Source organism: Poromitra crassiceps (genome assembly GCF_964638095.1).
Source record: "Poromitra crassiceps genome assembly, chromosome: 2".
NCBI lineage: Eukaryota > Metazoa > Chordata > Actinopteri > Beryciformes > Melamphaidae > Poromitra > Poromitra crassiceps.
In genome coordinates, this window is record NC_139624.1 from 81,455,950 (window position 1) to 81,470,452 (window position 14,503).

Sequence of the window (14,503 nt, forward strand, 5' to 3'; positions counted from 1 at the left end):
GACAATGATAATCAAATACTGTTTGTGTTTTGAAGGTACCGGTAGGATAAATTGAATTCTTATGAAGTGACACAAGTGGCTTTCTAGTTTAATTTTGCTCTGCTGATTAAATACCGTCATTCACAGAAATACAGACAAAGGTGATGTTCAGCACTCACATATTCACTGTATTTTATACATACTGTACATCACATAATGTGCACTAAGTCAAAAGGACATAGGCTACATTCATTAAAACAGGGCTAAAGGCCAATGAGACAAAGTGTAGAGAACAGCCACCCATCCACCACATTCAAAATAGCAGTCAGTCGACCTATCTGGATTTATATACAACATTGTTTGACATCATGGTGGTATTCCAAAACTTTACACATGAAGTTTGTCATTCAATCTCTCCCCATCTTGTAAATGTATCATGATATGGTCAGTCAGGGACCTTCTACCCATTTCTTTCCGTATTGTGCCATTTTTGTTTTGTTTTTACGTAGGTTTCACTTATTTCCGATGCTTTCTTCAATTTAGGATGGGTTCCATCCATACAGTAAAGAAAAGTTTTGAATGATGCTACCACCTAGTGGAGTTTGTAAGAATTTGTCACAGCTCAATATTGAGACAGTAGTATATTCTAAAAAAAAAAAGCTCAGCAAAAATCAAATACATAGTGTGGTGTTTGGCACACTTGCAGTACCACGAGTGTGTACATTTGAGCATGTTTGGCCCCAGTTGAGTTCAAACCCCTGATCATAGTTAGTGCCACACAACCCATTGAAATGACACAGGACCATGTATTTACTGGGACAGTGTGACCTAAGCAATGGCAGGCGTCTCTAAAATGTTTAGAAATTATCGTGTGACATGCTGACTTTGCGGTTTATGTGAATGACCAGCAAGGTGGCATCTCCTCTGGTGACAAGCCCCACCTACTCAATAGTATTTGAGAATAGACCCTTCTCACGGGGCCATTTTGTGTGGAAAAGGCAGGGTAAACACAGGTGCAAGCAAAACACTAATGAGGGTTTCCAAATTCCAATCATGGAAGTTTGAAACCCTTATTAGTGTTTTGCTTGCACCTGTGTTTATTTTATGTGCCTTTTCGACACAATGGCCCCCGTGAAAAGGGTCTATTGTTTTTTTTTCTGTTGTATTAGTAGTGTACTGTACCAACACTGGGCCTACTAAATGCAATGCCAATATCATCACCATCAACACCCTTAGTTTTCCATTGGAATAGTCAGGGTTGCTACACATTTTCCATGTGAAGATTCCATACTTCTCTGTCAGACCATATTTGACATCTGAGTACACATGGGCGTCCGTTTGTTGAGAAGTGGTGGGGACATGTCCTCATTGTAAATTACACGTATGGCCACACCATAATTTGGAGGTTTGGGGTTCGAGCCTCAGTGACAGGCAGCTTGGACTTTGAAGAACTTCTCATGTGAAGACTGAAAACCTCTGACCTTGTGAGACTCAGTGGCTCACGGGGGGGGAACTACATTGGACTATGCCAGTATGGATGCAGTGTGGTACACTAATGTCATGGGGCCCATAATGGTCAATGATGGTCTCATTTATACAGCTGCAGAACTGATTTTCACTTTGTAGCACACAAATCATCTTCTCATGGCTAAATAGATGGAAAAATCCCAGTTTCTCCTGATGAGACATGAGAAAACCACATCTGTGTTGCAAAGAATTAAAAATACAACTCTTTTAATGAGCATTGCCCACCCTGACTATGTAATGCCAGGGAAAACATTCAATGTGTTTACAATCAAACAATATTACATGTCATTTTCATACTCTACTTAGTGTTTGGATAAGCTGCTTGTATACATTTTCATGTCCTAATCACCACCAGTGTCCACCTGTACATGATCAACAGAATATTCTGCACAATGGCACAATAATAATAGATGCAGAAGTGACTCCGTCCACAAAAGCCAACAGCAAATACAGTAGGATGAGTAGTATTGAAGCCACAGGATACTGGATAATATCACTATTTCCCTGGATTTGGATTTCTTGCCATCAGGATAAGAGCTTATTTGAGTCTTTGTGAATGGGATGTGATGTGTACACACCAACATCTGGTACAACACCACCTCATCGAAACAATCCCAAATATCTGTGGGACTTCGGTGTGCGTGGAAACACTCATTGGTCCGATGAGTCGAAGACCTCCTCTTCCTGCGGTGCAACAAGGCGAGACTCGCCATGGTGCAGAGTGAAGAAGCAGTCTGGCTTCAACCCTTTCTGTTCAAGGGCCTCTCTGAGACGGACCGGCGGCTCCAGGTAGTGCTGGGAGGGAGGGAGGGAGAGCGCCAGGGGGAGAAATGGAGAGCGAGGGACAGAGGGAGTGGAAAAGAGAAAGGGAGTGTTAAAGACCAACTTTACCTAACCGTGCACATAGTTTAAAGGGAGCAGCTTTAGCTCATTCTCTCCATAGCGAGGCATTAAAAAGATCACATCTAACCCGGCGGCCCAGGCAGAGCGCGGCTACAGGCTTTTTGTCAGCTCGTTTCAGAACTTTCCAAGCATGGCAGCTAGCCAGAGGCTGTATGAAACTATGCTAGCTGCAGAAATACTCATGCAGATTAACGGACAATGACACTTTTGTGTTCTTTTGTGTCACGAGAACAGAATAGTGTGCCTGTGCCAGAGCACTTTTTACCTCTGTGACGCTCTCTCTGCTTCTCTCTCTCTCTCTCTCTGAAGGCATCCATACACACATGGTGACTCTTTAGGCAAGACTTTATAATAGTGATCATGAAACTGTAATGTGATTCCTGTCAGCCATTGTTTTAAAAAATATTTATTTTTCACATTGACCAAAAAACATGTGTATCAGTATTCGCCAACCTAACTTGCTCTATTCCCTTACTCAGTAACCGTACACACTACACCAACCATACTATTGCATACAGACAGAGGCATACATACACACAACAACAACACACACACACACACACACACACGGGAGTGTCTTGGAGAGCCTGCGGCCCTAAGTTCACTGCACTTTACCTGTAATGTGTATGTGACTAATAGAAACCTTGAACACACGCGCGCGTGCGCACACACCTCGTAAGCAAGGGCAAAGGTCCCCCAGTGAATGGCCAGTGAGCGTTTGGCCTGAACGTCTTGGTGAATCTGAACAGCCTCTTCTGGGTCGACATGCTGCCCGCGCATCACATCCCTAACACACACACACACACACACACACACACACACACACACACACACACACACACACACACACACACACACACACACACACACACACACACACACACACACACACACACACACACACACACACACACACACACACGTGTGGGTGTGGCAGGTCAGTTCAAACCCAAGTTGTGAAGTAAGTGGTGCAGGTTTAGTACACTAGATGAAGTAAGTGGTGCAGGTTTAGTACACTAGATGAAGTAAGTGGTGCAGGTTTAGTACACTAGATGAAGTAAGTGGTGCAGGTTTAGTACACTAGACTAGATGAAGTAAGTGGTGCAGGTTTAGTACACTAGACTAGATTAAGTAAGTGGTGCAGGTTTAGTACACTAGACTAGATGAAGTGGTGCAGGTTTAGTACACTAGATGAAGTAAGTGGTGCAGGTTTAGTACACTAGATGAAGTAAGTGGTGCAGGTTTAGTACACTAGATGAAGTAAGTGGTGCAGGTTTAGTACACTAGACTAGATGAAGTAAGTGGTGCAGGTTTAGTACACTAGATGAAGTAAGTGGTGCAGGTTTAGTACACTAGATGAAGTAAGTGGTGCAGGTTTAGTACACTAGATGAAGTAAGTGGTGCAGGTTTAGTACACTAGACTAGATGAAGTAAGTGGTGCAGGTTTAGTACACTAGATTACCGTAAGTAAGTGGTGCAGGTTTAGTACACTAGATGCGCTTCAGAGTTCAGTCCAGTCACAAAGTACACTCCAGGGGGTTTGGGGCAATTAACATTGATCCAACGAATTGCGAGCCAATTCAAGTTCGTTGGAACTTTATTTTTGGAAAAAGTGACAGCCCTACATGTGTGTCCGCAAACGGACACACATGTCACTTACAGAAGTGGCTGCACTGCTTAAAAAGAACAAAAAAGACAGTGTGCATACAGTATATAAGCTGCATCTTTCACATGGCATGGCCTCAAATCAAAGGTTGCAGTAAATATAATGTGAACTTTTTTTTCTTTCTTTTTTGTAACTGAAACGCAACAATTTATTTTGTGAAGTCGAAATTAAATTTGTTCTCTTTGCAACTTTGTATTTGATTTTTATCACATGGCACTGACAAACTACATTCTTTTTATATCCTATTCTAGTGTACAGTAGCCCTCTTTTTGCTTGGCTGTCTCATATTAGAGTTAATGTGTTTCATTTCAATAGGCAATATCGGTACAAATTACATTAATTGTAAATAGGAGGGGGGGAAATGTAATGTTTTGCAGCCCTAGCTATATGAAATAAAGATTCAAGCTTCGTCATTAATGTATAAAAAAATTACAGTGTGTGTGTGTGTACCTAGGCAAGTATGCTCCAATAGGGATTGCAGCGAGGTCAAACGGTCCGAAGCGCCGTCCGATCTCCTGGAAGGAAGGGCAGTATCCAGTGTCACCAGCGAAGAAGAATCGATGGTCAGGACCCAGAACAGACCAGCTCCCCCATAAAGCCTGGGAGGAGAATTCAGTACTATCGTTTATCATCTTTCAGTGGTATCATATCGTGATATGATAATTGCCAGGTAATTATAATGTACAGTATTATGATAATTTGATTATTAAATGTGATTTTTCATGTGATTAACCATATTGTGATATACAGTATATGTTGATATTGAGAAAGATCCTTATGATTATCGTGATATTGATTTGAACTGTATCACCCAGCCCCAGTATACCTATTTGTTCTGTTCTCTCTCTTCTCTCTTTCCCTTCTACTTAGGCTTGGCTACTGATCCTGCTCAGCTTTTCAACGTTCATATGATGAATTTTCACTTGACACATACCCATTAAAGGATTTAACTGCATTTTTGCTTGTTTTGTCTTATTTGTCTGAAACATTTTTCTTGACGTTGCCTACTTGGGCAGGCCTCTTTTGAAAAAGATGTATAAAGGGTATGAATAAATAAATTAACAATGTCCACAATAATCAAAATTTCAACTATAAGCTATTGAGATGCTGAGAATACATCATGAACACCCCACAGCCACAGCCCTCAACTCTATACTACAGAAATATCAATACAACAGAGTAACATTAACTTGTTGTTGTCCAGTGCGGTGCGTTTGCTCCAGTTCTGAGCAGGTGTAACGTTACCTTGTTGTCATCCAGTGTGGTGCGTTTCCTCCAGTGCTGAGCAGGTGTTTGTTACCTTGTTGTCGTCCAGTGTGGTGCGTTTCCTCCAGTGCTGAGCAGGTGTAACGTTACCTTGTTGTCGTCCAGTGCGGTGCGTTTGCACCAGTGCTGAGCAGGTGTGCAGACGAATGTGATGTCATCGTGACCCGGGACGCAGTTCTCCTCCCACCAGTCCAGCTCCATCACGTTCTCACAGCCCGTCTTCACCAGCCAGTCCATCAAACCCAGGGGCACGAACCTACGACACACACACATACACACACACACATGCATACAACACAAACGTGCACGTACACTTAAGCTCAAGGGCCGGGGTGGACTTTAAAAGGTCGGCAATAGACTACTTGCACAACTCCACTACTTCCTGAAATGAGTAGGGCATCTTGGTTTCCTGTTCTACACTATTGGATGAACTGATTAATGTCAGATGTGCCTGATCACTGTTGTTGTGACTGCAGCAGTCAGGCACACCTGACATTAATCAGTTCATCCAATAGTATAGGACAGGAAACCAAGACGCCCTACTCATTTCAGGAAGTAGTGGAGTTGTGCAAGTAGTCTATTGCCGTCTCTTCGGCTGACAATGTCTTTTAGTGGCTTTAGCGGGCTCATTTTGAGTGAAAATACTGGTATCATATGAAACTAGAAGATTGAAGGCATCCATTGGTACCAACCATGTCATGCTAGCTTGTTGGTAAGGGGGGTAAATAATGCTCCAACGTTAGGCTAAATTTTGCAGAGGCGGAAAACTGGCATGGCCGTTTTCAAAGGAATCCCTTTTTTTGTATGCAGTATAAATGTGTTATTTTCACCTATTCTATTTTAATATTTCTGTATACTGGGCTCCCTAAACAGTCTTGGAATTGCATAAATTGGGTATGACTGGAAAGCCGAGACTTGTGGATTCAATTAGCCCAATTATATTTATGTGTGTGATGAAGTTAGTCACCATACTAATATTGTAGTTACACCATTCTTAAAAACTTGACCTCATTGTACAGAATGACTTGTGACCTCTAGGATAATCACAGCCTCATGAAACTTTACATCCACAAACTAGAGACCAAGCACATTCAATGGATCCTATCCTATCTCCTATATAATTGACAATAAGGGGGTTTCTGAGCAATTTCCAGAACAGGAGTGCTCGCTACGCAATGGCAAAAAACAAATGCAATTCTTACAGAGATCTCCAAATGTCAAACTTTTTTACCAAATCACAACATGGATTTTTCTATGGTGTGCCTCAAGGTTTTGGTGTCTTAATGTGGTATTTTCTCAGGTGGTCAAAATGGTTAAATCTTGCACCAAATCTGTATAACAAATGGTGTCAACCCAAACATTGCTGCAACATCCTATGAGATATAATTGAGCATGGGGATGGCCATCATATAAGTTCCACCATAATGTTATACGCCCTTCTAGACTCGAAACCTTTAACTTTTGATTATATGCCTAACCAAAACACAATGTTTATTACAGATTTAAGAGTAGAAAAACTTGACACAGTGCTAGCCTGAGCTGCATCTCAAATTAATCTTCAGGTTCCCAGCTTTCAGATGAGGTGCACTTCTATGTGGCATAGACTGTTGACCTGTTATAGAGAACCAAAGTGAATGTCACATCCTGCCTCGCCATGCGTACCAGCGTAAAACAAAAACAAAAGAATGGTGGTGAACGGAGAGATACGTTACTTGTTTTGATCCCATTTGAATTGTGCCACGGGGTACAAACATATGATGTTTGTCAATTTAAAAGATAACTTTGAAAGTCAAGAAAGTTGCAGTTTGTGGTCAAACTGTGGCACTATAAGTTATACATCAGAAAGACTACGCACAGCCATGTCCGTATCTCCCGCCAGGCCATGTTGTTGTTGGTGTGACGTACATTGTGCGAGACCAGAGATGTAGTCAATTGAGCGGTTTCATACAAAACTAAACGTTATGTTTCTGTTTCAGGACAAACGGTGACTTTTTTGACATGCATAGTTCTCTTTTAAATTGACAAAATTTACCTCATGGCACAATTCAAACGTGATCAAAAAAAGTATTGCCTCTTGCCATTCACCACCATTCATATTTTTTTTGTACGCATGGCAAGGCAGGAAGTGACGTTCACTTTGGTTCTCTATTATCAGCCTAAAGATCCCCTTCCCCCTAAAAAAGACAAACATTTTTGTCTTGCCTAATTCAGGCCCCATGCGTGTGTTTGCCTTGGGACCCAAAATGACTAATTGAATTGACCAGTGGCCAAGGGGTAAAAACGTTTCCATGTGATTTGCTATTGTTTCACTTAGACACACTGGATGAGAGTGTCAGCTAAATGCCTAAATTGTCATTTCTCCCAAAGTATTATTGATTAATGCTGGCCATCCACTCATCCATCATACCAGCGTAGCTCCCCTCCAAAGCGCGCATTAAGGCTGGCCACAGATCCAGCATCCAGATGATCATAATGAGAATGACTGATTACAACAGCATCGATCCTGGGCAGCTGTTGGGAGGAGAGGCGAGGAAGGAACGAAGGTAGGGAGGGAGGGAGGGAAGGAGAGGAGAGAGAACAAACTGTTACACCAGGAGGAAACTAGACCTGGGTCAAATGGTGTGTTAGAAATTATTCTTAATTATTCTTGCCATCTGGCACTTATGATAGTGTCAAATACCACCTATCCTGACACTTCAGTGAGCTAAAACAAACCATAAACAACACCAGCAAATACTATTTGACCTAGGTCGGTAAGAAATGCTATGACATGTACAGAGTAATACACAATAACAATGATGGGATAAATGCAGACAGAGACAACAGGAAAAGTCAACACTCCTAGCTCTGATGCAAGAGTATCATTCTAATGAGATGTTTGACCATTAAACGAGACATGTTTTGACAGTATAGCTGTTGTAGATGTAGGGATGAAGATAGCTTTGCTGATTAAATGTTTTTGGAATTGTCAAATGTTCCTGAATGGTATTTTGGCAACAGAGCAACGAGTGTGTGGTAACTTTTGTTTCTCTCTTTCAGGAAATGTGCCAACAAAGTACATCTTGTAAAAAAAAAATAGTGTAAAAAGGTGAGAGAAAAGAAGAAGAAGAAAGAGAGGAAATAATCAATACTACTAAGAAAAACCTTGAAAAATACGGTTTATTAAAAAATAACAGAAATTAGAAAAAGCAAATAAAAAAAACTCATAACAAAACCTGATAAAACATGGTGTCAAAAAGTACTAAACCTGTTCCACAGTGCAGGGGGGCCCTCGGTACCTTTTGGGCCCCATGAACTGGACCGGCGAGGCCCGCTGGCTGAAGATGGGGTCGGTCAGGATATTGAGCCCATCCAGTTCAACCAGAACCGTGGCGTGACCGAGCCAGGTGACTCTCAGACCCGGAGCGGAGTCTGACAGGTCTGGCTCCTGGATGAAGTATGGTACCATCACCGGGAGTTCACTGTCGAGGGCCTGGAGGGAGAGAGAGGGGGGTGGAAGAGGAGGTGCGAGTGAGGAGAAAGAGGTTGGAAGGGAAGAGTGATGGAGAGGAAGGTTACAGGGGGGAGGAAGGAGAGTGGAGAAACAGGGAAGGAGAGAAACAGAGTGAGGGGGGCAGATAACATTGGGGAAATGAAATAAAACAGCCATCTATTCATTAAGAAGAGTAGGACATTTCAACCTTATGAACTTAATGCTCTCACCCTAATAAAAAAGTGATTGTTTTGTGTGTAATTTCTTTGGAAGTGTTGGAATGGTGCACTGTTCCCAGCTTTTGGAGTTGGTTCGGTACTTGAGTGGTAAGATCACTCTGAAAGGGAGCTGAGCCTAGATTCTGCTACCTTTTAGAGAAATACACTCTCAAATATGCTCTTGGATTAACTTAGCATTGCGTTTTTACATAGTTATTTTGTTTTATGTAGTTGTTTATGTAGTTCATTAGAGTACCCTCTTTACACATTGTGCATGTTTACTGAATGATTTGAGCTAGCTTCCCATCTTTTCACCACAGTGCCCTAAATACTGAACACACAGAGGTGAAACTTCTCCCAAATCAAATATTTTTGCATATTAGTTGATGCCATATGGCATCAGTTCCTATGGTAAAATATATGACCTCTGATCATTCATTCGTACCCTTATTCATAGAGGCCTCCTGCATACAAACCCTGGTCTTTTGCCACTAAGGGGTTAAAAATCAGATTTTCTAGCGCTGTGCAAAGGCAGCCTTTGACGCCGTTAAGCCCAGAGAGCTCAGCTAGGTTTACACTAACAGCTATAAATACCACCGGGGTTGTGAGCACTGACGAGGGCCAGGTTACTGCTTACAGAGGTGGGACCAGGGAGGATGCAGTGGTAAAGAAAAAGTTGGCTGAACTATGACAATCACGTAGACTCCCCACTCCCCAGGGTTTTTATATAAATGGGGGAATATTTCAACAACATGGCTCTGATATACGACTGAAAGAGGAAATGGTAAAAAAAAAAAAGCAGATATCTCAAGTACAAACATTATTATCATTACTCAATTTTATACAAAATACGACAACAAAAACAAAACAAAAACAGAAAAGAAAAAGCAGGCAGGAATCCCGACAGACATTGACATAAGAAAGGCAGTTCTTTGGACACAATGATAAGCTATAATGGGCATGAAGCACATGACAAGCTTTGCAGGCATACCATTCCAAACCATCAGATTCCTTCCTGGGTTAGGTTGTTCTCTCCAGACATATATCCACTAAAGCTGTCCCACAGTTCATTAAAGGTGCATTCAGCAATGTTTTTGTGTTCAAATAAGTGTTAAATGGCTCTATATTCTGACAGCAATCACTAAAATATCAGATCAGTAACTTGGACCTCCCAAACCACCTGCTGTTCTCTATCTCTCTCCTGTAGTCCTGCATGCAGGGCGGAGGTATCTCCGCAACCGTAACTCGTAGAGACTCATGGGTGGCGGGGTTGGATTTGAGGTGAAGAAATACATGTAGTCTTTTAAAGGCATCGCGATCTGACCTTCAGTTTCTCAGAAAATGTAAAAATGTCTCTGATTGGATAGTGTAAGGTGGCGGGCGACCTCACCTTACGGTTGTGGAGACACGTCCGCCCTGCATGCTAAGACGTCAATAGGTTTAAAAGGAGAAGTAAGTTCCTGTTCAATCATGATCCAATCTGATTCAGAATTTGTTCCACCAGTGTGTCTAGCAAGTTAGGCCATTTCATACGAAATACTATAATACTGTATGTTTGGTAATGATAGACCTCCTGCCTCCTTCGGTTGACAGAGCTTGTCCATACGAATTCTAGGTTTTCTCCCATTCCAAAGAAAATGTTTTATCATAGTATTATATCTCAGTAATAATTGTTGTGGGATACATATTGGTATCATTCCAGTGAGATACTTTATCTGTGGGGCTATGACCATCTTTATTAGGTTGACTTTGCCCTATAACGTCAGGCGTAACTTATACCCTGTTCAAGACAACTCGGACCGCCGGGAAAAATGGGTTTCCGACCTGTAAAAAGTGAATTGAACGGTCGTTCAGGCAGGAATTACAGCTCGGAAATTCGGGTATCATCCAGAGCTTCGGTTTCTCCGAGTTGACGTCACAGCCACATCAAAATGGCAACTTGCATCGTTAATGATAATCACAGAATTATTATAAAGACGTTTGTTGACGTTTTAACACACAATTTGAGGTCTTATTTATGTAATGTTAACATTTCATATGTGTTTGTGTCATCTGTGTTTCGCTCTGTGTGAAATTCAGCATTCAGCATGTTCGGTTAGCATTGTTCGCTAGTAGGTAGCTACCATGCTAACGCGGGTTGCTATAGCAACAGTTTGGTTTCTTCCCCGAGCGGGAGGTGCAGCGTGAACGCAAATCTGTCCGGCCTGGAGGTTCCGTGTTGAAACTTACGGCGGTCCAAGTTGTCTTGAATGCGGTATAAGTCCCAATTATCCAGATTTGTTTTAATGTGACTTAGTGACTCCATATTAGTGCTAATAATTTCTCCTATATCTGGGTTCAATTCTATCCCCAAATACTTCATACCTTTTGAGAACCACTTAAAACTGAATGTAGACAGTAGATTAGAGGAACAGGTTTGAGGCTTCTGATTTGTGCCAATTAATGTTGTGACCAGATAGTTTGGAATACTCTTTCATAACTTCTAATAGCACTGATATGGAGTTAATTGGCAGGGTCTTGGCTTTGTCACAAAATATCATCAGCGTGTGTCCCCTGCCACCTCCAATAACTCCTTTAATTCTTGGTTCACATACCCACCCTTTAACTAATTTTGTTACCGACATCTTTACTAGTAGATACCTACCATTTTACTAGCTCCCCACTTCTTTACTAGTTACGACCCCTTTAAAAGTGACCTACCTCTTTAGTAGTTGGCACATTGCTGTGATTTTTGTCCAACAACAGGAACCTCAGCAGGGTTGAGTAGGAAGGGAACCTCCATGTGGACCAGGGGTTGGTCCAGCGGCCATGTTTGTCCCGACACGACCTTGTCACTTCCTCCTACAATCAAAATGAGCAATTAGTTATATTTTAGCCATTTATATTTAAACAAAGCTAGGTCAGAAGCTAGCATTATGGCCAGCGCGATAAAGCGTTCACGAGCATCGGCACTCAAATCGCCATGCAAATTGGACTGGACAAAGCCAGATATAGGGCCCGCTTGCGCTGACCAAAGATATTATTGATACATTTGAGTTTTGTCTTTGCATACACTTAAGCGGGTAAATACAATTTACCCTCCCCAGAGGGGCTCCAAACAGTTACAGGGGAGGCTCAGTGAATGGAAGTGAAAAAAAAAAAGTTATTACATTAGTTATCAAAAGGAGATCACGTAGAATAGCCTGTGTGTAATTTGGTTAAAGAGATAGTTCAGAGATACAGCAGTTTGGTGGAATTTCACTGTTTTTCCCACTTCAGGGATGCAAACTCATGGAGAGTGAAAAAGGTGACAGATACCAGCGCACTGAGCACAGACATAAAACCACTCAGAAATCCTTCATCTTATTTTGGTACCTAAAGGTGAATAGTTTGCATTCCTGCACTTTCTCAGAGTCAGAAACAAATAAATGCCTTCAGACAGACATTTGTTTAGTCTGAAGTATGTCAGGCTATCTTGGCTCAATTGTTGAGTGTCTATGGGATCAAATAACATTTGTCTGATGGGAGGCCCACAGTCTCAGACTTTGAAAAGCCCTGACTGAGGGCAATCGGCCACCGGGAGGTTTGGAGGAGGTGGAAGAGAGGAGCTAACCGGTTTCGGAAGATGGAGGAGCAGGGGAGTTTGTGAAGAAGTTGAGGAGAGGAATGTTTGGGAAGCATTGCAAGAGAGGCTTGAAGAGAACAGGGAAGAGTTGGAGAGAATTGGTGGGAGGATATATGGCGGTTTGGGGGAGGAGTGGAGAAGAGGAGGTGTGTCAGAGTTTCGGGGAGAGGAGGTTTGAGGCGAGGGGTTTCTACCTCCAGCCGGTAGTCTAAGCGGAAGCTCTTGCGGGAGGAGCGGGAGGAGCTGGACTTCCTCGGAGTGTGAGGGTGAGGATCCACCTCTCCACCTTCAGCCCCTCTCAGCACTGTGCCATCCACCTCCTGCACGATGAAACACAACATTTTGGCTGGGTTTCTTCTACTGGCCACTTTAGTATGTGGTTGATCATCATTAGGATGCTCTGTTCTGCTGTAAACACATAGCTGCAGCTGGTAAAATGGTGAATTGTGGGATTTGATCAGCCACTGTGGCCTTTGGATAAACATTCCTTCCCAGATGAGACCTGAGTATATCCATTAGGGCTGTGGCGATTCACTTATCTCCCGATTCGATACTATCACGATTCTTGGGTGCCGATTCGATTTATATTGCGATTCTTAAGTATTGCGATTCTACGATTATTGCGATTCGATATTACGATTTATTGCGATTTTTGTTTATTTTTTTCTTTTCTTTTTTCAGTTTGTTTGCTTTTTTACACTAGATTAGAACATGGGAAAAGTTGAATCATACACTAGAGACTGTATATTATATATCATGAGTAGGGCTGGGCGATATAGTTAAAAACAGGGGCGGACTGGGATCATAATTCAGGCCGGGCATTAGATACCAAGCAGGCCAGGCCGATATGGGCCAACGCGCGTGAAATTTGGGCCGTTTGAAGCCAGATTTGGGCCGTTTGAAGTCCAATTTTACAATGAGATGCACCCACTTTAACCCTGAAGTGTAATTATTACTTCAGACTAACTAATAAAGTAATAAAACCACTAGTAAACCAGTAGGCGGCGCCTGGCCTGCTGTTCAGTGAGTGGCCTGACTGCAAGCACAAAAAAAAGAAAAGTTTTTTTTTTTTTTTGCGATTATCGATTCTGGAATAAAAGATCGATCCAAAAAATCGTGACATTAAAAATCGCGATACTTAGGTGAATCGATTTTTTCCACCACCCCTAATATCCATAGATATTATATTACTATAGATGGGTCACCGCAGGCTCCGCCAATTCTACCAAATGGTAGCAGCAAGTCTCTGAAGTAAATGGTCACCTCTCCCCTGAAGTGTTGTGAGAGGACTGTGCCTGGTGACGCGGGGTTAGTGCTGACCTAGCAAGCTAACTTGAAATAGAGATTGTGAGTTCCCAAACTCCGCACAAACCACACATATAAACACAAAGCTGCTCCTTGTTAGCTCAATACAGTTGAAACTAAGATATTGCATTTAAAAAAATTGAGCCACAGATTTAGCTACTATAGCTAATCGCTCCCTGCTAACATGAGTTCAGTTCCTGTTGCCAAATCTCCCGAGTGTGTTGCTGGGATAGAGACAGGTCTTGAACAAGTTAAATTTTTTGCTGATCTGTCTGTCTGAAAATTGGCATTTTAGTGTCAGAATATTCAGAAGATATGTGGCTTTGGAGAATGGGACGAATATTTACTTTAATGAATATGGGGGCGAAAGAATCTGTCATAATGTGAGATCATGTTGACTTTTCCCATTGACTCCAATAGACTCAGATCTGCCGAAAATCTCTTAGTGGTCGTGTCTGTGGAAAGCCATGGGTAAAAAATGTCTTTTTGAAATGTCATAGTGGAATTTAAGGGACCAAGAGTCAAGGAATTCAATAGCCAAGTATTTTCAATCAAGGTAAAAG

General features: G+C 42.1%; 1 protein-coding gene across 1 annotated transcript; it reads right to left on the reverse strand.

Moving 5' to 3' along the window:
* Positions 1-644: 644 nt before the first annotated feature.
* On the reverse strand, positions 645-12,976 carry napepld (N-acyl phosphatidylethanolamine phospholipase D; the record flags this gene model as incomplete). The annotated part of the gene is made up of 8 exons (XM_083663181.1): positions 645-2,301; positions 3,082-3,196; positions 4,526-4,674; positions 5,432-5,597; positions 7,749-7,852; positions 8,589-8,813; positions 11,732-11,872; positions 12,830-12,976. The coding sequence occupies 8 exons, from the start codon at positions 12,974-12,976 to the stop codon at positions 2,158-2,160; spliced, it is 1,191 nt and encodes a 396-aa protein (XP_083519307.1). The 3' UTR covers positions 645-2,157.
* Positions 12,977-14,503: the final 1,527 nt, after the last annotated feature.